Genomic DNA, 24,734 nt, shown 5'->3' on the forward strand with positions numbered 1-24,734 from the left:
GAACACATGTATACTGTAGTTGTCTTTCCTAGGATCATTGTAATCTTAGTATTTCATTTACTTATCCTACTTCTGTATCAACTCCTGTTTAACCTTCATTCATAGGTTTCATCATGGCTTAGATTTACTGTATAAATTAACCTGAAGGGAAATGCATACGTACAGTTTAATTTTTAATTTTATTTTTAGGGTTTTCTTTGATGACAACCCCCAGATAAATTACCTTCCATTTTCTGTGATGCAACAACTTCGAACTGGAGAATCGTGGGATCCAGTTATTTTGCAAACATGTGGGTGAGTAAGATTCATCGCTTCCTTCAGATTACAAGTAAACTACCTATGTATATTCTCTCTTGAACATTAACCCTTAAACGCCGAGGCGGTCTCGGAGTGAGCGCGGAAGCGGAAAAAATATTTTTTTCAAAAAAATCACAGCGCGCTTAGTTTTGAAGATTAAGAGTTTATTTTTGGCTCCTTTTTTTGTCATTGCCTGAAGTTTAGTATGCAACCATCAGAAATGAAAAAAATGATCATTATCATATATAAATAATGCGATATATGATAGTGCGAAAACAAAATTTCATATATAATTGTATTCAAATCGCGATATGCGCAAAACGGTGAAAGGTAACGAGTTAATTTTTTTTTTGTAATGTACACTAAATTGCGATCATTTTGATATATAACACATTGTAAAACAATAAAAGCAACACAGAGAAAATATTATCACAAAATAATGCATGAATTCGTAACGCTCAGACATATACAAATATTTTTGTCAAAAATTCACCATAAATCTAAATATTGGCCTAGAGACTTCCAATTTGTTTCAAAATGAAGACAAATGATTGAATATTACTATACTGTAAGAGTATTAGCTTACAATTGCAGTTTTCGACCATATCTGACGAGTTAAATTTGACCAAATGTCTAATTTTTTTATATATTTTTTTGTTCATGAAACTTACCTGTCAGATATATATATAGCTGTATTCTCCGACGTCCGACAGAATTTCAAAACTCCCGGCACACGCAGTGGGCGGCCAGGTGGTTAGTACCCATTCCCGCCGCTGGGAGGCGGATATCAGGAACCATTCCCATTTTCTATTCAGATTTTTCTCTGTCGCCGGTCGGTAAACAACTGTTTACAGACCTCCGCCTAGGATTTTGAAACTTCTTGTGCTAACTTGAGTATTCTGATTGACTTTTGGTTTTGATTTGGCTTGTTGGCTTGGCATACGTGATAGTGGATTTGATTTAGATTTTGGCTTTGACTTTTCTTTGATTACGATGTCTGGATCTAGCTCTGCTAGCTTCAGGGTGTGTAAGGTACAGGAATGTAAGGTGAGGTTGCCGAAAGCTTCGGTAGACCCTCATTCGGTGTGCTCGAAATGTCGAAGTCATGTATGTATGTTGAATGATAGATGCATCGAGTGTGAGCAATTGACTGAAATTGAATGGAAGGCATATATATGATTCTTACGTGAGAAAGCTTGAGCGTGATAGAATCAGGAGGTCTTCCTCTAGAAGTGCTTCTGTGAATAGAAGTCAGGGTAGAATTTTTCTCCATTAAATCCTCCTGTAGATGTAATTCAACCTAATCCTGTTGTATTGCCACCGAACAATCAGGAAGTGTCTGCAGAAGGAAACGTATTATCTACGATTATGGAGTCGATTCGCGCCTTGGAATCGAAAGTGATTGCTCTACAATCAAATGTGGATAAGTGCAATGATAGTGTTAGTGCATCTAGTGTTGTGGAGGGGGCGTCAGATCGGTCCCATAATGCCTTTAGGCCTAGGCCCCTGCCGGACTCCCAGGCCTTAGGGAGAGGGCAAGCCGAAAGCCGAAGGAGGGTTACGGGATCTAATAACCGGTCTGACGTCCCTTCGGCAGAAACTGAGGACGAATCTCAGGCTGCCAGCGTTCGTGCACGGGCACGGATACTTAAAGAGTGCTTCTCTTCTTCCGAGGCTTCCTCTCCTCGCCGAGGTTGGGACTCTCGGAGGACCTCTCATGGGGAGAGTGGCAGGGGCGCAAGGTGCCGCACAGGCGGCCGTCGTCCTTGTCTCCCTCTTAAGAGAGGTTTCAGAGGAGAGGACGCTTCACGTCCTTCTGATCAGTGCTTAGATTCGTCACCTGAATATTTTGAAGCTTTTCCGCCACAGAAAAGGAACAAGACTTCATCAGGGGAGGACTCGTTCGAGCGTCCAAGTCGCTCTAAGTATGTTCCTGAGTGAAGGAAAGGGCATCCCCTTGCCCATCTTCCTCGCACAGGATGAGTCCTTCTCCTGATCGAGAATTTTCTCCATTAAGGGAAATGCTTTTGGAAATGCAAAAGCAGTTAGCTTCCTATTTTGAGAAGAAGGAGGCAGAACCTAGTCATCGGAGGAAGGATCGGTGGCTGCCTGTTAAGAGGACTAGGCAGTCCCCGGCTCCTTCTCCGCGTTTTTCGGCCTTTTGAGTCTCCTCCTAGTAGCCGACTCATTCGAGAACGTGATTACGTTCCTCATGAAAGGGCGTCTAGGAGAGACGAATTTGACAGAGACGTGAGTTGCCGCACAGGCGGCCGGCGTCTTTGTCAAAAGGCCGAGAACGCTCAAGGATCCATGACGGAAGTTCACAGTTTGCATGATGATAATCAGCTTCAGGACGTTCGGGAAGACGCTTCTTTTGACGCTCGGCGTCTTAAGCAGCGAAGCGCTTGCCAGGACGCTCGAGCAGATGCTTCTCAGGACGCGCGGCGTCTTATACATCGGGACACTCGCCAGGACGCTCGAGTTGACGCTGTTCAGGACGCACGGCATCGTACACATCAGGACGCTCGTCAGGACGCTCAGCAGGACGCTTCTCAGAACGCTCGGCATCTTATTCATCGGGACGCTCGGCAGGACGCTTCTCAGGACGCGCGGCGTCTTACATATCAGGACGCTTGCCAGGGACGCTCAGCAGGACGTCTTGGAAGAATGTTTGAGTCCGAAGCGTCAAGATATTTCACATGTTAAAGTGTCGAAGATAAGGAAACAGAGATTGGTTACTTCGAACTCTTCTTCATCTAGAGGCACCCTCTTGCGAACGGGGCCTCAAGGATTATTGTCTTCGCAATCTTTGAAGGACACTGATGACCGAGAGAAGGATTCTTCTAGTGATCTGTGCCCTACAGATGATGACGAGCCAACTGCGTCAGCGGCTTCAGACTATAAGACTGACGAATCTACTTAAGAACTTGTTTCCAGACAATTTTCAAGCGCCCGTTCCTTGCTCTCCCCCTTCTCAATTAGCCTCATCGAAGGCCAGGAAGGCTCCTGGCTTCGTTAAAATGGCCACTTCGCTCTCTGCGAAGAGAGCGTTTAAGAGAATTCAGGATTGGATGGATTCAAGGAAGGCTAAAGGGAAGACTTCTTTTGCTCTTCCCCCATCTAGACTGAGCGGGAGAGCGGGGATCTGGTACGAAACGGGAGAAGAGGCAGGATTGAAAGCACCGTCTTCTTCTCAAGGCGATTTCACGAATTTAGTGGACGCTCCGAGGAGGTCTTATTTGTCATCAGCAAAGGTTTCCTGGACGATGTCGGAAACAGATCATCATCTTAAGGGGATATTTAAGACCCTGAAAGTGTTTAACTTCCTAGATTGGTGCTTGGGGGCCTTGGATTTACAATCTAGGAGTCAAGACTCTATTTCTTTGGAAGAGCTTTCAAGTGTGCTAGCTTGCATGGATAGAGCAGTAAGGGATGGCTCTGATGAATTAGCATCTCATTTTGCTACCGGGCTACTAAAAAAGAGAGCTCTCTATTGCAGTTTTGCGGCGAACGCGGTTTCTCCCGCGCAGAAGGCAGAATTATTGTTCGCCCCCTTCTCTACACATCTATTTCCGCAGTCCATGATTAAGGATCTGTCGGTAAACTTGCAAGAGAAAGCAACGAGGGACCTCTTGACTCAGTCTTCCAGACGCCCTACTCCCCAGGCTTCTACTTCAACCACTCCAGCCCCCAAGAAGAAATTTAAGCCCTTTCGTGGAGCACCTTCCTCTAGAGGTTCTTCGAGAGGATGGGGGTCCTTTAGAGGCAAGACCTCTTCTATCAAGAGAGGAAAAAATTGACATTTCTGCCCTTCAGGCACCTGTAGGTGCGAGACTCACCTTATTTGCTCAGGCATGGAGGACGATAGGGTCAGACACCTGGTCCCTAGATGTGATCGAGAGAGGATACAAGATCCCTTTCCTCTCTGCGCCTCCTTTGAGCACGAAGCCGATAGACCTGTCGCCCGCATACCAGTCAGAGAAGCAACAGATTTTGCTCGACCTTCTAGACCAAATGTTGGAAAAGAAAGCTGTAGAAGAAGTCCTGATGCTGGATTCCCCAGGCTTCTACAACAGGTTATTCCTGGTTCCGAAGCAGTCTGGGGGATGGAGACCTGTCCTAGACGTCAGCAGACTGAACCTTTTTGTGAGGAAAGAAAAATTCAGGATGGAAACATCTCAGTCTGTGTTAGGGGCCTTGAGACCAGGGGATTGGATGGTGTCATTGGACCTACAAGACGCTTATTTCCACGTCCCGATCCATCCTCAATCAAGGAAGTTCCTGAGGTTTGTCTTAAAAGGGCAGGTCTTCCAGTTCAGGGCTCTTTGCTTCGGTCTGAGTACGGCATCGATGGTTTTTACTTTCCTCATGCGAAATGTAGCGAAATGGCTTCGCCTATCAAAGATAAGAGTCTCGCTTTACCTGGACGACTGGCTAATCAAGTCGTCTTCGGAGTCAAGGTGCCTGGAGGACCTTCAGACGACATTGCAGCTGACGAAGGCCCTGGGTCTAATAGTCAATTACGAGAAGTCCCATCTGATCCCCACGCAGTCCATCGTGTATCTGGGGATTCAGATGGATTCAGCGGCTTTTCAAGCTTTTCCATCAAAGGAACGTCAGCAGAAATGCTTAGAGAAAGTGTCAGCCTTCTTAGGGAAAGAAACATGCTCAGCGAAGGAATGGATGAGTCTGCTGGGAACCATTTCTTCGCTGGAGAAGTTTGTTTCCCTGGGGAGGTTGCACCTCAGGCCACTCCAGTTTTTTATGGCAGAAAACTGGAAGGACAAACAGAATCTAGACTCGACTTTGGTAATCTCACAAGCGGTCAAGGATCAACTGAAGTGGTGGCAAGATCCGATCAAACTTTCGGAAGGACTGTCCCTCAACCTTTTGAGCCCCGACCTAGTGTTGTTCTCAGACGCCTCCATGGTGGGCTGGGGAGCAACACTAGGCAAGGAGGAAGTGTCAGGCCTCTGGAGAGGGGAACAGAGGTCCTGGCACATAAACTTAAAAGAGTTGGAGGCCATTCGGTTGGCTCTTCAATTCTTCGAAGAACGATTGGTGGGCCGAGTTGTCCAGATCAACTCGGACAACACTACGGCTCTCGCTTACATCAAAAAGCAGGGGGGGACACACTCTCGATCACTGTTCATGGTAGCGAGAGACATCCTTCTATGGGCGAAAGCTCGAAGCATAGTGATCCTAACAAGGTTCATTTCAAGAATACAAAATGTTCGAGCGGATCTTTTAAGCCGTCAACATCAGATGCTTTCACAGAATGGACCCTACATCTAGAGGTTTGCCAAGAGCTATGGAAGTTGTGGGGACGACCGCTAGTCGACCTCTTCGCAACCTCGAAAACGAAGAGGCTTCCGATTTATTGCTCTCCAGTTCTCGACCCGGAAGCAATAGCGATAGATGCCATCCTATGGGACTGGACGGGGATGGACGTTTACGCCTTTCCCCCGTTCAAACTCTTAGGAGAGGTAACAAGGAAGTTTGCGGCGTCACCAGGAGCGAGAATGACTCTGATCGCCCCCTTTTGGCCCTCAAGTGATTGGTTCATGGAGGTCATGTCTCTTCTGGTAGACTTCCCAAGAACCCTGCCAGAGAAAGTAGATCTTCTCAAACAGCCCCACTTCGAGAGGTACCACGGAAACCTCTCCGCTCTGAGTCTGACTGCGTTCAGACTATCAAGAAGTTGGCCAGAGCGAGAGGTTTTTCAAGACCAGTGGCAGAGGCTATTGCCAATGCGAGAAGAGCTTCCTCTCGAGCGGTTTATCAGTCGAAGTGGGCTGTCTTCAGGAGATGGTGTAGGAAGAAAGGTATTTCCTCCTCCACGACCTCTGTGAACCAAATCGCTGAGTTTCTCCTGCATTTGAGAAATGTGGACAGACTTGCAGTGCCCACAATAAAAGGATACAAGAGTATGCTGTCAGCTGTCTTCCGTCACAGAGGGTTAGACCTGACAAATGATAAAGACCTTCACAATCTTTTGAGATCGTTTGAGACAACTAAAGTACCGCAACCGAAGGTCCCATCATGGAACCTTGACGTAGTTCAAAGGTTCTTGATGTCGGCTCCCTTTGAACCTCTGCATGCTGCCTCGTTGAAAGACACTACTAGGAAGGCGATTTTCCTAACTGCTCTTGCCATGGCAAAAAGGGTTAGTGAAATTCAAGCAATGAGTAAATATGTGGGTTTCAGAGGACACCACCTAACACCACCCCTCTCCTCCAGCCCATGGACCAACAAGTGATATCGAACTTCAAGAAGCTGTATACGAAACATCTTTTCAAGAGATGTTTTGACATCACCAATACCACAAACCTCACCTTGCGTGAATTTTGGAAGGAGCATTTCGATGTTGTGACATGCATGCGACTCATCGATCAAGCTTGGCAGGAGGTTTCGAGGCGAACCTTGAATTCTTTATGGAGGAAACTCTGGTCTGATGCCGTATCCGCCCGAGAATTCGAGGGATTCGACGTGGGCGAAGCTGATGCAGATTCAGACAGTTGACGATCCTGAAACTGTTTCGCAACCAGATCTTGACGAGATCGGTCCTCTTGCCAAGTCCATGGGGCTGGTCGTCGACGAAGACAACATCCATGACCTTCTCGAGGAGCACCAAGAGGAGCTTACGACAGATGACCTTAAGGAGTTGGAGGCCATGCAACATAATGTCGTTCAAGAAGAGTTCTCTAGCAGCGGCGAGGAGGAGGAGGAGGACCCTATGACAATGGCAGAAATTAAGGATGCTCTAGCTGCTTTTCATAAAGTGCAATCATTTGTAGAAAAGAGACACCCCAAAAAGGCTTACACAGGTCGTATGCTTGCGCAGTTCGATGATGTTTGCCTGAGTCGTTTCAGGAACATTGTGAAAAGCAGGCAGAAGCAATCTTCCTTGGATAGTTATTTTTTAAAGAGGCCTTTGGTAGTAGTAAGCAAACAGGAATATCCAAGTGATACGAAAAAACAGAAAGTTGAGAGCGGTGAAGAAATTGAAATTTTGTAAAAAAAAAAAAAAAATAAATAAATAAATAAAAAAATGTAAAAATCAAAAAAAGAAAAAAAATTTTTTTTAAGTGTTTTGTAAAGTTAAGTGTTAATGTTTTCTGCCATTTGTTAACCCTTAAACGCCTATTGGACGTATTAAACGTTGACGAAAATTGTCTGTTGGGTGCTTAATTGACGTATGATACGTCGACGCAAAAAAGGGATTTTGACAAAGGAAAAATCTATTTCTGGGCGATGACCTGTGTCGCCCAGTGAAATGTCCTTATAGCACTCATTTCTAAGGTATAAATATTGCTAAATATATCAGAGAAAAAACTATATGGTTAATACCAGGATTAACCTGGTTCGGTCACCCCTGTATTAGGGTGTTGGTATAAAACACTGGGGGCGTGGGAGTGATACCGACACTACAGAGGTTTCCTGCCATTTATTCTCTTTCCTTTGTCAATTTCCCCTTTCAAATTAGGCGCCATACCAGCGCCATCTACCGCCCACTACCGAAACTATCACTAGTGCCTCGATAGCCATTCCTGAAAATAGCACCCAAGCTTGGGGCTATAGGGTGAGAAAGCAAGGGGTGGGTTCACTGGGCAATACAGGTCATCGCCCAGAAATAGATTTTTCCTTTGTCAAAATCCCTTTTCTGGGCTCAGTTCGTGTCGCTGCGCGAAATATCCCTTTAATCCATTATTTCTAAGGTAAATGAACTAACAAATACCAGAGAATAAATAAAATAAAGAAAAAGGTCAGTATAACTGACTCGCTCACCCTCCAAGAGGGCGTCGGTATGAACACTAGGGCGAGTGAGACCACTACCACGAACCTCTTACCAATAGAAATCTCCTACGACAAAACCCCCACAAGAGGGGAGCCGACCCATAGAATGGGCAGCAACTACTACTACTCCACCCCACGCTACCGACTGCTGCGCCTCTGGTGGCCTTCCTTTCTGTTAGCACGTGCCTTATCAGACGTACTTTTTTGTCTCTGTGATTTTCGTGCCCCTTTGTGAGGATTTTATCTAGTTATGGAGCGTTCAGCCATCGCATTAGCTAAGTTAAGTATTCCGTACGGTTCCTACTTAGTTTTTTCCAGCTTTGAGTCAGTATTTGCCGTTTTTTAGGTATAAATACTGGCTCGCGGCCGGAAGCATGGCGGCATTGTTCTGCCTCGTGGCGGGTTCATTCTTGGTCTTCCATACCTAGAACCTTCCCTTTTACTTTACGCTCTATTACTATACTCGGTTTTTTTCCATCTGTCCACCAGCCTGTGGTGTTTGCGTATGGCAACACTGCATCCCTGGCTTTAGATAGTTACATTCGGCTTACATTCAACAATAATAACGATATCTTATTTCGAATATTAACGGTGTAATTCGCATACAGTAAATTGTCAAAACACTTTTCAGTTGCAAATGTACACCAAGATATCTTTTTATTTACCTAAAACTTAACATAGCATAACTATCTAAAGCCCGGGACGCAGTGTTACCATACACAAACACCACAGGCGGGTGGACAGATGAAAAAAAACAGAGTATAGTTATCTACATTATGTTAGGGGTCCAGCCTACTTGGTTATGTCATGAATGCATGTCTTCTTTTACCTTGCGTAGGCATTTAGTTTCTATCCAGACCCTAGCCACAGCTCTTAGTATCGGCCCCGGCTAGCTTTGAGTGGTAGACTTTCTCTCGGGTTAGTCATACACTCCTGGATTTTTTCTCCTACTGTTTTATTTTCCTACTTTCATTTTATTTTATAATTCTAGTGATTTTGTGTATTTTAGGTTAGCCTACGGCGTCTGGCACGTTAGCGTAGCCTAGGTTCAGTATATCATGGTCCCCATCAGTTTTGTTGCTTCCTCTCATCAGTTTTGTTGCATCTACGATAGCATCTCGCTGATCAGTTTGGTTGCATTAACCTAGGCTATGTTTTTTGTGTGTTTTATCGAGTTACTGCTTCGTGGTCACCATGATGATCGCGATGCAGTCAGGCGCCCGTCCAGTCACCCGGCCCTCCTCCCGCTCTCCCATAGAGCCGGGGGGAGGGAGGTCCGTCCTCGCTCGCTCCACCCGGGCCTGTCTCCCTCTCTCCCTACGCGGAGGGAGTAGGGGAGTCTGGACAGACACAGGACTGGACTTGACCGTTCTCTCTGCTTCACAGTGCTTTGTTGTGACTGGGTAGGGGGATTGGCCTTCCCCCTCCTTTGTTGCTCCGTTGCCCCGATGTTTGCTCGAGTCTGTTTCGCCCTCTCGCTCCTTCCCGGATTGTCGGTGCTTTTTTATCTTACCGGAGCTCCGTCAATCACGAGGAAGGGAGCTGGTTCCCCGCTTGCGGGCGGACCTCAGGCGTACAGTTGGTCTTTTAACTAACCATCCCGTCTCGTCGGTATACCGGGAGACGAACACCTCCGCGACCCGGAACCATTCCGGAATTTAGTGCTATTTATAATTAAGTGTATTATAAGTTTATTTTAAGCTATCATAAGTTTAATTTAAGCTAGCTTAAGCCGGGTTCCTCCCTTACCTCCGTTTTCACACCGGATCACTCCGGGGTTATAGCCTATTCAGGCGGTAAGGGAGGGGTTATGCCCAAAATTTTTTCGCTCTCCGGCATGCATCGGAGTTCTATTAGCCTGTAAGTGATGTCTTTTATGGTACTCATGTATCCTTTCACTTACAGACCACCAACTGTGAGCATCCGGATGCAACGCCCATGCTCAAGGCCACTGTGGACCTGAAGTCTGCAGGTCCCACGCTCGTGCGCGACTCCGCATGGGAATCTGCAGGTCTGGTTCCACGAAACCTGCACTATTTGTTACGATCTCGTGAGTCAGTTCTTAGACGGGGTAAGTATTTCCAACTCCGTACATGAATTCTAATGACTGTTTTAGATCTTAAGTTTAATTTTAATCTTTTATTTTAAGCTTAAGCTCTCTTTATGTTGGGTATTACATCCCCGAAAACTTTTAGGTTAAGCCTAGTCTTAGTTTAAGGTTTAATTTTAAGTTTAAACTTAACACTAATGAACGCCCGCTCTTCCAGGCTCCTGCCGTTAGAGACCGCTCTGGCAACCCTGAGGGCTTGGGTCGGCGGATTCGGGAAGAACGCCGCCAAGGGACAGCCCTACATCCTGGAGAAGAGGATGGCTGTCCTGCTGTTCCCCGCGGCCAAGTTCGATCGGTTACGTCGACCGGCAGAAGCAGCCCCGACTATGGTCGGCGATCCACAGCAGATCGCCACTTCGATAAAGGAACCAGGCCACGATATCTCATCGAAAGTCGCGACACTGGATTTAAATGTAGAACCGATGGTAGGTGTTGACGACCTGTTGGTCGAGGTAGGTACGTTGGACGCCCAAGGGCTTCCCTTGGGCGCCACTGGATCTTCTTCTCCTGCTAATTCTCCAGCTTCCTACCAAGGCTTTACAGGAGCTGAGCTCCTTTATGCTTCACCCGATGCTTCGGTGAAACCTAAGGTGAAGGGCCAGAGGGTACAGAAAACCCTCAAAAAGACGTCGTCGTCGTCCAAAAAGACTTCGTCGGCGTCAGATCTCGTAAGTCTCTAGCTTCAAACCCCGGAGCAGAGAAGTCGAGAGCTTCTGCTTCAAGCTCGAAGTCCTCTAAGAGCAGGTCTTCCAAGGAGAGGCCCCGTACTACGGCTGAGCCGGCAGTCTCTCCTCTCCCTTGGTACCGGTTCCAAGTTATCCCTCCACTCCGCAGCAGACTCCGCTTTGGATCCCAATGCTGGATTGTTGCAACACATGGGAGACTTGGTCGGCTCTCTGAGGAGCAGCATGGAGCAGCATTTGTTCTCCCGGTTGTCCGATAGGATTACGTCCCAGGACAATATAATTGCCGGACTTAATCAGGCCCCTCTAGCTACTCCTCCAGCATTCGGTGCTGGACTGCTTCAGCTTCCACCTCATGACTCTCTGCCTCCATTCTCTATGAACAACCCCTGGAGAGTGGCGTCATACGCCCCTTTCCAGGACGGCCTTATCTCTATCCCGGAATGTGGTACTCGAAGGATTGAGGACTTCGAGTTCTACCCGGAGGGCCTCCAACCACCGTTCATTGGCTACGCCAGACTTACTGACGCAGCCATGACTAGAGAAGATAAGGTACCGAAGGAGACAGTCCTCTACTCACGTGACCAGGCTCAAAGAGAATGGCTCAGGTGTTTAGAGGAGATGGATTGTCTAAGACACGGAAGAATACAAGCCTTTAAGAGTCCCTTCACCATTTTTACGATGGAGGAGGGAAACTCCCTTTCCCTTCCTTACCAAGATAGCAACGGTCACCATTCCGGCTGCCCAGAATGGTGAATCGTTACCTCAATTAAGGGAATAAGCAGACCCCACATCTCCTTTGCTCCCTTCACTTGGAGAATTGTGGGAAGATTTGCCTAACACTTTTCAGCTGGCAAGCTCAAACCAGACTGCGCTATGGATCAGTTCGGCGAGAAGCTGCCTAGGCTTCCTGACAGCCTCATTCAAGCTGAATTTGAGGCCAAGTCTAGGCTTGCCAGGTCCATGAATACCATGGCAATGACGGAAGGTAGCGGCTATTTCTTATGCGTTCAGAGCCGCTCTTCAATGCTCCTGACTAAGTCCCAGACGCATACCGGGGGGGGGGTTCCAGTCTGATCTGTTTGAGTTTGCTACAGCTAGGATTAACTGCCGGAAGCATGTCCTCCAGGAAGCAAAAACTATTCGTCAGAGCCCGAATAAGTTGCTTTCCTCCAACATCTGGGGGTCTGGGGGCAGACCTCTTTCCTGAGTCGATGGTCAGGAGGTCAAGCTGAAGCAACAAGGCTCAACCAGAGCCTTAAAGATCGTTGGGGTCTCACAGCTAAGAGACGCCAAGATCAAGCGACAAAAGGTAAATGATCAAGCAACAAAAGGTAAGTCTCAGAAGAAACTTAAACGTTACCAGCCATACCACCCAAAACAAAGCAGCAACGGTTTTTACCAAGCTGTTTCGGCTGTACCTATGGTACAATCAGCCCAACCCTCTACTTCTAAGGCTCAGTCACAACCTATTTATGTGATTTCCCCCCAGCAAATCTTCAACCCACAATTCTCCAAGTGAAGGGAGCAAAGGAGATGTGGGGTCTGCTTCCCTTAATTGAGGTAACGATTCACCATTCTGGGCAGCCGGAATGGTGACCGTTGCTATCTTGGTAAGGAAGGGAAGAGGAGTTCCCTCCTCCATCGTAAAAATGGTGAAGGGACTCTTAAAGGCTTGTATTCTCGTGTTAGAACAATCCATCTCCTCTAAACACCTGAGCCATTCTCTTTGAGCCTGGTCACAGTGAGTAGTAGGACTGTCTCCTTCGGTACCTTATCTTCTCTAGTCATGCTGCGTCAGTAAGTCTGGCGTAGCCAATGAACGGTGGTTGGAGGCCCTCCGGGTAAAGAACTCGAATCCCTCAATCCTCGAGTACCAACATTCCGGGATAGAGATAAGGCCGTCCTGGAAAGGGGCGTATGACGCCACTCTCCAGGGGTTGTTCATAGAGAATGGAGGCAGAGAGTCATGAGGTGGAAGCTGAAGCAGTCCAGCACCGAATGCTGGAGGAGTAGCTAGAGGGGCCTGATTAAGTCCGGCAATTATATTGTCCTGGGACGTAATCCTATCGGACAACCGGGAGAACATCTGCTCCATGCTGCTCCTCAGAGAGCCGACCAAGTCTCCCATGTGTTGCAACAATCCAGCATTGGGATCCAAAGCCGGAGCTGCTGCGGAGGTGGAGGGATAACTTGGAACCGGTACCAAGGGGAGAGGAGAGACTGCCGGCTCAGCCGGAGTACGGGGCCTCTCCTTGGAAGACCTGCTCTTAGAGGACTTCGAGCTTGAAGCAGAAGCTCTCGACTTCTCTGCTCCGGGGTTTGCAGCCGGAGACTTACGAGATGTTGACGCCGACGAAGTTTTTTTTGGACGACGACACGTCTTTTTGAGGGTTTTCTGTACCCTCTGGCCCTTCACCTTAGTTTCACCGAAGCATCGGGTGAAGCATAAAGGGAGCTCAGCTCCTGTAAAGCCTTGGTAGGAAGCTGGAGAATTAGCAGGAGAAGATCCAGTGGCGCCCAAGGGAAGCCCTTGGGCGTCCAACGTACCTACCATCGACCATCAGGTCGTCAACACCTTACCATCGGTTCTACATTTAAATCCAGTGTCGCGACTTCCGATGAGATATCGTGGCCTGGTTCCTTTATCGAAGTGGCGATCTGCTGTTGGGATCGCCGCCATATCGGGGCTGCTTCTGACGGGTCGACGTAACCAGTCGACTTGCCGCCGGGGAAGGGCAGCAGGACAGCCCATCCTCTTCTCCAGGATGTAGGGCTGTCCCTTGGCGGCGTTCTTCCCGAATCCGCCGACCCAAGCCCTCAGGGTTGCCAGAGCGGTCTCTAACGGCAGGAGCCTGGAAGGAGCGGGGGGGCGTTCATTAGTGTTAAGTTTTAAACTTAAAATTAAACCTTAAACTAAGACTAGGCTTAACCTAAAGTTTTCGGGATGTTAATACCCAACATAAAAGAGAGCTTAAGCTTAAAATAAAAGAGTTAAAATTAAACTTAAGATCTAAAACAGTCATTAGAATTCATGTACGGAGTTGGAAATACTTACCCCGTCTAAGAACTGACTCACGAGATCGTAACAAATAGTGCAGGTTTCGTGGAACCAGACCTGCAGATTCCCATGCGGAGTCGCGCACGGAGCGTGGGACCTGCAGACTTCATGTCCACAGGGGTCCTGGAGCATGGCGTTGCATCCCGGATGCTCACAGTTGGTGGTCCTGTAAGTGAAAGGATACATTGATTACCATAAAAGACATCACTTACAGGCTAATAGAACTCCGATGCATGCCGGACGAGTGGAGAGCGAAAAAATTTTGGGCATAACCCCTCCCTTACCGCCTGAATAGGCTATAAACCCGAGTGATCCGGTGTGAAAACGGAGGTAAGGGAGAACCCGGCTTAAGCTAGCTTAAATTAAACTTATGATAGCTTAAAATAAACTTATAATACACTTAATTATAAATAGCACTAAATTCCGGAATGGTTCCGGGTCGCGGAGGTGTTCGTCTCCCGGTATACCGACGAGACGGGATGGTTAGTTAAAAGACCAACTGTACGCCTGAGGTCCGCCCGCAAGCGGGGAACCAGCTCCCTTCCTCGTGATTGACGGAGCTCCGGTAAGATAAAAAAGAAAAAAAGCACCGACAATCCGGGAAGGAGCGAGAGGGGCAAAACAGACTCGGAGCAAAGAACATCGGGGCCGGAAACGGAGCAACAAAGGAAGGGGCGAAGGCCAATCCCCCTACCCAGTCCACAACAAAGCCCACCGTGAAGCAGAGAGAACGGTCAAGTCCAGTCCTGTGTCTGTCCATTACCCTCCCCGTTATTTTTATTATATTTTACCTGCCCATCCGCGTAGGGAGAGAGGGAAGACAGGCCCGGGTGGAAGCGAGCGAGGAACGGACCTCCCGGCCTTCCCCCCGGCTCTATGGGAGAGCGGGAGGAGGGCCGGGTGACTGGACGGGCGCCTGACTGCATCGCGATCACATGGTGACCACGAAGCAGTAACTCGATAAAACACACAAAAAACATAGCCTAGGTTAATGCAACCCAAACTGATCAGCGAAGATGCTATCGTAGATGCAACAAAACTGATGAGAGGGAACAAAACTGATGTGGGGACCATGATATACTGAACCTAGGCTACGCTAACGTGCCAGACGCCGTAGGCTAACCTAAAATACACAAAATCACTAGAATTATAAAATAAAATGAAAGTAGGAAAATAAAACAGTAGGAGAAAAAATCCAGGAGTGTACGACTAACCCGAGAGAAAGTCTACCACTCAAAGCTAGCCGGGGCCGATGCTAAGAGCTGTGGCTAGGGTGGCTGGATAGAAACTAAATGCCTACGCAATGGTAAAAGAAGACATGCATTCATGACATAACCAAGTAGGCTGGACCCCTAACATAATGTAGATAACTAGTAATAGAGCGTAAAGTAAAAGGGAAGGTTCTAGGTATGGAAGACCAAGAATGAACCCGCCACGAGGCAGAACAATGCCGCCATGCTTCCGGCCGCGAGCCAGTATTTATACCTAAAAAACGGCAAATACTGACTCAAAGCTGGAAAAAACTAAGTAGGAACCGTACGGAATACTTAACTTAGCTGATGCGATGGCTGAACGCTCCATAACTAGATAAAATCCTCACAAAGGGGCACGAAAATCACAGAGACAAAAAGTACGTCTGATAAGGCACATGCTAACAGAAAAGGAAGGCCACCAGAGGCGCAGCAGTCGGTAGCGTGGGGTGGAGTAGTAGTAGTTGCTGCCCATTCTATGGGTCGGCTCCCCTCTTGTGGGGGTTTTGTCGTAGGAGATTTCTATTGGTAAGAGGTTCGTGGTAGTGGTCTCACTCGCCCTAGTGTTCATACCGACGCCCTCTTGGAGGGTGAGCGAGTCAGTTATACTGACCTTTTTCTTTATTTTATTTATTCTCTGGTATTTGTTAGTTCATTTACCTTAGAAATAATGGATTAAAGGGATATTTCGCGCAGCGACACGAACTGAGCCCAGAAAAGGGATTTTGACAAAGGAAAAATCTATTTCTGGGCGATGACCTGTATTGCCCAGTGAACCCACCCCTTGCTTTCTCACCCTATAGCCCCAAGCTTGGGTGCTATTTTCAGGAATGGCTATCGAGGCACTAGTAGTAGCGGTAGTGGGCGGTAGATGGCGCTGGTATGGCGCCTAATTTGAAAGGGGAAATTGACAAAGGAAGAGAATAAATGGCAGGAAACCTCTGGTAGTGGTATCACTCGCCCCAGTTTTATACCGACACCCTAATACAGGGGTGACCGAACCAGGTTAATCCTGGTATTAACCATATAGTTTTTTCTCTGATATATTTAGCAATATTTATACCTTAGAAATGAGTGCTATAAGGACATTTCACTGGGCGACACAGGTCATCGCCCAGAAATAGATTTTTCCTTTGTCAAAATCCCTTTTTTGCGTCGACGTATCATACGTCAATTAAGCACCCAACAGACAATTTTCGTCAACGTTTAATACGTCCAATAGGCGTTTAAGGGTTAACAAATGGCAGAAAACATTAACACTTAACTTTACAAAACACTTAAAAAAAAATTTTTTTCTTTTTTTGATTTTTACATTTTTTTATTTATTTATTTATTTATTTTTTTTTTTTTACAAAATTTCAATTTCTTCACCGCTTTCAACTTTCTGTTTTTTCGTATCACTTGGATATTCCTGTTTGCTTACTACTACCAAAGGCCTCTTTAAAAAATAACTATCCAAGGAAGATTGCTTCTGCCTGCTTTTCACAATGTTCCTGAAACGACTCAGGCAAACGTCATCGAACTGCGCAAGCATACGACCTTTTCTACAAATGATTGCACTTTATGAAAAGCAGCTAGAGCATCCTTAATTTCTGCCATTGTCATAGGGTCCTCCTCCTCCTCCTCGCCGCTGCTAGAGAACTCTTCTTGAACGACATTATGTTGCATGGCCTCCAACTCCTTAAGGTCATCTGTCGTAAGCTCCTCTTGGTGCTCCTCGAGAAGGTCATGGATGTTGTCTTCGTCGACGACCAGCCCCATGGACTTGGCAAGAGGACCGATCTCGTCAAGATCTGGTTGCGAAACAGTTTCAGGATCGTCAACTGTCTGAATCTGCATCAGCTTCGCCCACGTCGAATCCCTCGAATTCTCGGGCGGATACGGCATCAGACCAGAGTTTCCTCCATAAAGAATTCAAGGTTCGCCTCGAAACCTCCTGCCAAGCTTGATCGATGAGTCGCATGCATGTCACAACATCGAAATGCTCCTTCCAAAATTCACGCAAGGTGAGGTTTGTGGTATTGGTGATGTCGAAACATCTCTTGAAAAGATGTTTCGTATACAGCTTCTTGAAGTTCGATATCACTTGTTGGTCCATGGGCTGGAGGAGAGGGGTGGTGTTAGGTGGAAGATAAAGAACCTGGATGAAAGAATACTCCGCTAGGATATCTTCCTCGAGGCCAGGAGGGTGAGCAGGGGCATTGTCCAACAACAGCAGACATTTCAGAGGGAGGCGCTTCTCTTCCAAGAATTTCTTCACTATTGGGTCGAAACACAGATTTACCCACTTGGTGAACAAAAGTCTCGTTACCCAGGCTTTCGCATTAGCCCTCCACATCATTGGAAGCTTCTCCTTTAGCACTTTGTGAGCCTTGAAGGCTCGAGGAGTCTCCAAATGATAGACAAGTAGGTGCTTGACTTTACAATCCCCACTGGCGTTGGAACATAGTGCGAGTGTAAGCCTGTCTTTCATAGGCTTATGCCCGGGTAGCTTCTTCTCTTCCTCCGTGATGTACGTCCGACGAGGCATTTTTTTCCAATAAAAGGCCAGTCTTGTCACAGTTGAAGACTTGCTGAGAACTGTAGCCTTCATTGATCGTCGAATGTCGTAATAAAGGCTTCGGCCACTTTCATGTCTGAGCTGGCAGCCTCCCCATGCCGCACCACCAAATGGATGCCAGTCCATTTCCGGAATTTATCAAACCACCCACAAGAAGCCTTGAAGTCTGGGGTTGGCGTCGATGTCCCTTCTCCTCCGTCGTCTTCGGCCTGGGCAGTCAGATCACCGAAAATAGCGCTGACCTTGTGGCAGATTGCCGTCTCAGTTATCGTATCGCCAGCGATTTCTTTGTCTTTTTTCCATACAAGAAGCAGTCTCTCCATCTCATCATGCACGTGGCTCCTCATGTTGGACAAAATAGGCACGCCCTTGGAAGGTGAAGCTGCTTTGATGGATTCCTTCTGCTTAAGGTTGGTGCCTATCATCGAAGGATTTCGGCCGTATTCCTTAGCAATCACACTCAACCGCATGCCAGCCTCATACTTCTTGATTATCTCCATCTTTGTCTCCATAGAAAGCATCCTCTTCTTTCCGGGAACTTCAGCAACTTTCTTGGGACCCATGACTATAATTAAGTTATTAATTAAGTTATCACACAACACAGTAAAGTACAAAGCGAAATCACTAACAGGAATTTACGTTAACAAACAAAATCGTATATGTAAAACAACGAATTCCGCGTGCGTACGATAACGCGGGTGCAACGAAGTGGCTGAAGGACGCCTTTACGTAGAGCATGATGGGATAGATGCTGACCAATAGGAGAGCAGGATCTTACGGCGGTGACTAGCATCAGGAACCAATGGGAGAGCAGGAGGATGGTGGCGAGTCTACAGAGTTAGAGGCGCGCGAGTTTTAAAATTGTTGTTGGTGGTCTGGGTGAATCTTGGGACTTTACAGTAACACCCTTTCATAACCTGCATTATTTTCGTATGCAGAGGCAAAAAAATCTTCATCTTTGCTTTCATAACTTGGATTTTTCGTAAGTTGGGACTACTGTATGGGCGTTCAAAGTTTTCCTTTGTATTTTTATAAAGACAATGTTAGTAAATAATGATTATTATGAATGTATATTTCTTTTTTGGATATTAATAAGCCAAAACTATGTTATTTATCATAATTTAACCATAAATGATGATCCCTTTGCTCATATATTGTAGCCTGGGTATTGCGTCAGGGAAGAGGGGGCACTCCTTCCTACGCAACTCTCTCTCTCTCTCTCTCTCTCTCCTTCACTAACTCAGCTTATTATAGCAAATTTTCTTCTTCTGTATGTTAGCGAGATGTTTTCCTTGTATTTTCCTCTTTGGAATGATGAAATTCTTGCCGAAACAAAGATAAACGTAAAAGCAAGAGAATGTCAGAGTTGAAACTCGACCGTGTACTCTTTTGTTACAAAGACAATGTTAATAAATTATGATTATTATGAATTTCATATTCCTTTTTGGGTATTAATAAACCAAAACTATGATATTTATCATAAATGAAGATCCCTTTGCTCAAAGATCATAGCCTGGGCACAGTGCGACGTATGCGTCAGGCGTTCCTTGCTACGCACCCTTCCCTCTCTCTCTTCACTAAGTACACTAATATTGCGTATATTATGATATTCTGTAATCATATCAGAGCCAATTTTCTTCGTCTGTATGTTAGCGAGATGTTTTTCTTGTCTTTTCCTCATTGGCATGATGAAATTCTTACCGAAACAAAGATAAACATAGGTAAAAGCAAGCAGATGTCAGAGGTGAAACTCGAACGTGTACACTATGAGCTTTGTGCTCGCACTGAAAGGTGTTAGCTTAGCTGACTTTCCTTCTGCAACTCATGGAATCTCTACAGATGCCATTGCTCCCTATTTCTTTGACATTAATTATCAAAATTTACGATAACAGAAGAAATATTGCATTTTCTTGTACAGATCAATGTTTTTGGCTTATTGAGTTACGTTTACTAATTACCCTGTAAGCAAGAGGAATTTTGACAAAATATTTTGTATATGTATTCTCCATTGCCATTTTTTCATGACTTTGCTTTTTTCGCCGTATGCCCCCATATATAAGGGTTACGGCCGGCCCCCTTAACCCTTAAACGCCGAAGCGGTAAAAAAAAAATGTCTCCCGTGTGCCGGAGGTGTTTCAGAGTGAGTGCGGAAGAGGAAAAAATATTTTTTTCAAAAAATCACAGCCCGCTTAGTTTTCAAGATTAAGAGTTCATTTTTGGCTCCTTGTTTTGTCATTGGCTGAAGTTTAGTATGCAACCATCAGAAATGAAAAAAATTATCATTATCATATATGAATAATGCGATATATGATAGCGCAAAAACGAAATTTCATATATAATTGTATTCAAATCGCGCTGTGCGCAAAACGGTTAAAGGTAACAAGTTACTTTTTTTTTCGTTGTAATGTACACTAAATTGCGATCATTTTGGTATATAACACATTGTAAAACGATAAAAGCAACACAGAGAAAATACTATCACCAAATAATGCATGAATTCGTAACGCGCGGACATAAACATATTTTTTTCAAAAATTCACCATAAATCTAAATATTGTCGTAGAGACTTCCAATTTCTTTCAAAATGAAGAAAAATGATTGAATATTACTATACTGTAAGAGTATTAGCTTACAAATGCAGTTTTCGACCATATCTGACGAGTTAAATTTGACCAAATGTCGAATTTTTTTATATATATTTTTTATATGCAATTGTTTCGGAAATAAGAAAAGCTACAACCTTCAAATATTTTTTGTTTTATTTTACATGAAATTGCGCACATTTTCATATATAAAACTCTATGAAATGCTTAATATGAAACAGAGCAAATATTCCAAGAATGGGACGTAGGCATTTCGGAGATTTGTGGCGGAGAATCCGTGCGCGGAGGAAAGGAAAGTTTTTTTTTTTAAATTCACCATAAATCTAAATATTGTGCTAGAGACTTCGAATTTGTTTCAAGATGAAGATAAATGACTGAATATTACTAGACTGTAATAGTTTTAGCTTACAATTGCGTTTTTCGACCATTTCGGTAGACTCAAAGTTGACCGAACTTGGTTTTTTTCTATTTATCGTGATTTATATGCAACTATTTCAAAAACGAGAAAAGCTACAACCTTCAATTATTTTTTGTTGTATTCTACATGAAATTGCGCACATTTTCATATATAAAAATTTATGTAAAGGCTAATTTAAAATGGTGCAAACATTACCACAATCGCACGTATGATTTTTTCGGAAGAGTTATCATGCGGACGTAAAGAAAATGTTATTTTTTTCATAAATTCACCATAAATCGAAATATTGTGCTAGAGACTTCCAATTTGTTGCAAAATGAAGGTAAATGCTTGAATATTACTAGAATATAAGCGTTTTAGCTTACAATTGCGTTTTTTTGACCATTTCGGTAGAGTCAAAGTTGACCGAAGGTTGAAAATTTGTCACATCATTTTTTATATGAAAATATTTCAAAATTGATAAAAGCTACAACCATGGGTTATTTTTAGTTGTATTGTGCATGAAATTGAGCACATTTTCATATATAAAACTTTATATAACGGCTAATTTTAAATTGGGGCAAACATTACCACAATCGCACGCATGATTTTTTTCGGAAGAGTTACCGCGCGGACGTAAGGAAAAAGTTTTTTCATAAATTCACCATAAATCGAAATATTGTGCTAGAGACTTCCAATTAGTGGCAAAATTAAGGTAAATGATTGAATATTACTAAAATATAAGAGCTTTAGCTTACAATTGCGTTTTTCGACCATTTGGGTAGAGTCAAAGTTGACAAAGGTTGAAATTTTGGCACTTATCGTTATTTATATAAAAATATCTCAAAACCGATAAAAGCTACAATCATGAGTATTTTTTTGTTGTACTCTAAATAAAAATGCGCACATTTTCATATATAATACTCCATGTAACGGCTAATTTAAAATGGTACAAAAATTATGTCAAAGTGACGAAATAATTTCTGAGATGTGTCACAGATACTTTTTAGTGCGGCAAGAAAGAAATTCGCGCTTGCGCGCCTGTGTAACGATTGTAAACAAAACAACACCTTGATCCGTGAACTCCCAGCATCCCCCAAGGCGCGTGATTCAAGAGTTTTCGGCTGGTAGGCCTAAAAGTATTTTTCCGCGAATTTTAAAAAAAACTTTTGTATGTCGACGTAAAATACATCCAGTCGGCACCCGAGAGACAAAAAATGTCAACGTAAAATATGTCCAGTCGGCAGTAAAGGGTTGATAGTGCTAATGGTGGCACTGTAACTTGTTGCATCAAGTTATAGTGCCGTAAACACTGTTAATTTGATGTTGCACCAAGTTACAGTGGTGTAAGCACCATCCACTTGATACCTATTCTTGCTGTAAGCATGGCAATGGCACTTACGGCACTGTAACTTGATGCTACATTAGCATCAAGTTAATGCACTGTATCTGGTTGGAAGGAGACAAGATAGGAATGGCTGGTTCTCTCTCTCTCTCTCTCTCTCTCTCTCTCTCTCTCTCTCTCTCTCTCTCTCTCTCTCTCTCTCTCTCTCTCTCTCTCTAGCTGGACAGCCACAAGTGCAGATTAGCTATCTGACTAGGCAACAGCCTCCTTTCTTGGCAAGAGGAGGAAAGACAATATAAAGCAAAACTTGTTGAGTATATCTACCAGTTTTATTGTCTCTGACTTTTCAGTATGGATTTTTACCTTTACTTAATGATCTAAAAGTGTAGGATCCAGTGCATCCCATATGTGCAGTATACTAAAGGTGTGGGGTCCCTTCCTCTGTTCCTAAACAAATCAGGAAGGCAATACCCCAGTTGGGGCAAGCCTGCCGGTTGGTTCAGAGAGTACCCAGATATCTCCCACCAATGGGTAAGTCTCTTCAGTAAAGAGCAATGGTTTGTTATCTGTTTGTTGCTATTTGTATAGGAACAAATAGCAAATTTTAAAAGTACTAATCTGCATGTTTCTTAACATACAACCTTTAGTTTTTTTACACAAATGGCCCACCTCAGCCTCCCCTCACTCTGGCACCTGGGCAGGGTGGGAAGGCAAAGTGGAAGGCAGATAGACAGTTGGATGGGGCTTTCCCCTGCCTGTCACTAGTTTACTGCCTTACTGATAAGCATGAATGTTCTATGTAAAGAACTTCAGGTTTGTATGCAATGAAAAATACATGTTACTTTTTAAATTTACTATTTTGGCATGAATATGGTGACTATTTACTGTGAAGAGGGAAGCAGAGTTCTAAATGTAATTTGTTTAGGCTGCATGTGCAGACTGGTTCTAAACAGTGAACACTTTTCAAACACTATAAATCCTTTATATCTATGATATTTAAAAATTTGGAGAATATTGCTTGAAAGGTAAGAGCGTTAAAAATTTTTAGTTAAGTTGTAAGGGATATTACAAAAAGTCTTTAATTTTTCAGATGTTTCCAGGAAGAAGCCATATTCAATAATTCAGTTTTTGTTTCAACCTCAGTTCCTTCAAGAAATGGTGATCTTAGATGCCTTATGCTTCCTTCACAGTTAAACAAGATTACTACACCAAACAAGGACTTTTCAGTTCCCCCTCTGTTTGAACTGTGTTTACATTATGTGTGGAAGGAAAATATTAGGATATTTGCTGCTAATTCAGCCAGAAAAACAAATCCTAATGTGAAATTGGATCACTTACCTCTCAGCTCTGTTCCTCCAAATATACATGGTCTGTTGCAGGTAGGCCCTGTAGCTTATTGTAATTATGCCAAGTGTGGGTGTCCAATATTCACCTACTGTAGCATCAAGGTTGTGAAACTGACAGTCACAAAAAGACTGGGGGGACTGGGGAATATTGTGCCAACAGTTTTCTACTTTTGCTGTGACAGATGCAACGTCAGATATCTGGAAGATGTAAGAGCAATGAAAGACAATTTTTCTCTGTGGCTGAATAGACATCTGGAAAATGCATGCATGGTTCAGGTACTTTAGTTTAAAAAATGGTTATGTTTAAATACTAATGATAATTTCAGTAGTATACAGGTTTATGTATAAGCTAGTGCTTTATAAATGGTACTATTGGAATAGTTTATACTTTTGTACATTAACTGATTTATTGGAATATCAGTTTTTATATTGTTGTACAGTTTATATTCTCCTGTATGCCAGCTCATGGTTTGTTATTCTCTATGCCAAATTAATTGTACAGATTAGTTACCAAAACAGTACTGCTATCAATAAATTTTTTGTGTACATTTTTCAATTTTGTTTCATTAATGGTCTGATTTTCCATCAGCCAACAATATTGAGTCTTTTTAGGTTAATGGTATATAACTTGTCATATATTTGTCAAATATAAATGTCAGTGCTGTCTATAAGAAGACTTACGAAGTGCAACATACTTTATTAGTTTTATACATGAGGCAGTATCACATCATCTATTAGCAGTGTATACAACTAAAAATTCTCGTTTGAATTTGTTACTCTTTGCCATTTCCATGTATGCTGTATAGTGTACATATATGTTAAAAAATTTTATGTAAAAAAAGAATAACATTGTTTCAGTAAACAATATGAATTTAGGAATAAAATGAACAATGCTAAAAATACAGCAAAATGCTAAGAATCATATAATAGTAACTGAATTTAGTTCATCTTGAATAAATAAGTTAAAAGTAGTTCCTTTACTTATGTTACCCATAACCCATCCACCTCTTTCTCTACAATAACTAACATAGTTTAGTCATAAAATAGGCAACTAGAAAAGTCATAGTCTCCCCACACCTTATCCTCAGAACTATCAGTTAAGTTCCCATTAAATTCACCAGATAAGTTCCCATTGCCAGAACCATCTAGAACAAGAAAAAGGATCTCATATAAATAAATTGTAAACAAACCAAAATTACATAAATAAAAAAGTCATATGGAAAAGGACATCTCTGAAATAAAGGTTTAAAATATAAAAGACAAAGCCACACTTGGGCTTAAAAAG

At 44.0% G+C, this 24,734-nt stretch overlaps 2 protein-coding genes across 3 annotated transcripts in view; one reads left to right on the forward strand and one right to left on the reverse strand.

Annotated features, from left to right (window-relative positions):
* LOC135196551 (uncharacterized) overlaps positions 1–23,572 on the reverse strand; it is a 233,842-nt gene extending 210,270 nt beyond the window's left edge. Inside the window, exon 1 of the mRNA XM_064223399.1 lies at positions 23,442–23,572. The gene's annotated coding sequence lies outside the window, so the exon portion shown is untranslated. The remainder of the gene's footprint in view (positions 1–23,441) is intronic.
* The window catches only part of LOC135196977 (leucine-rich repeat-containing protein 28-like), a 138,563-nt gene extending 114,558 nt beyond the window's left edge, over positions 1–24,005 (forward strand). For both annotated transcript variants that reach the window (XM_064223853.1, XM_064223854.1), the window contains exons 7-8: positions 190–294; positions 23,194–24,005. In XM_064223853.1, the coding sequence (XP_064079923.1) occupies positions 190–294; positions 23,194–23,734 (646 nt within the window). In that variant the 3' untranslated portion in view covers positions 23,735–24,005. The remainder of the gene's footprint in view (positions 1–189; positions 295–23,193) is intronic.
* The last annotated feature ends 729 nt before the right edge of the window (positions 24,006–24,734 follow it).

Source organism: Macrobrachium nipponense, chromosome 18, assembly GCF_015104395.2.
Source record: "Macrobrachium nipponense isolate FS-2020 chromosome 18, ASM1510439v2, whole genome shotgun sequence".
NCBI lineage: Eukaryota > Metazoa > Arthropoda > Malacostraca > Decapoda > Palaemonidae > Macrobrachium > Macrobrachium nipponense.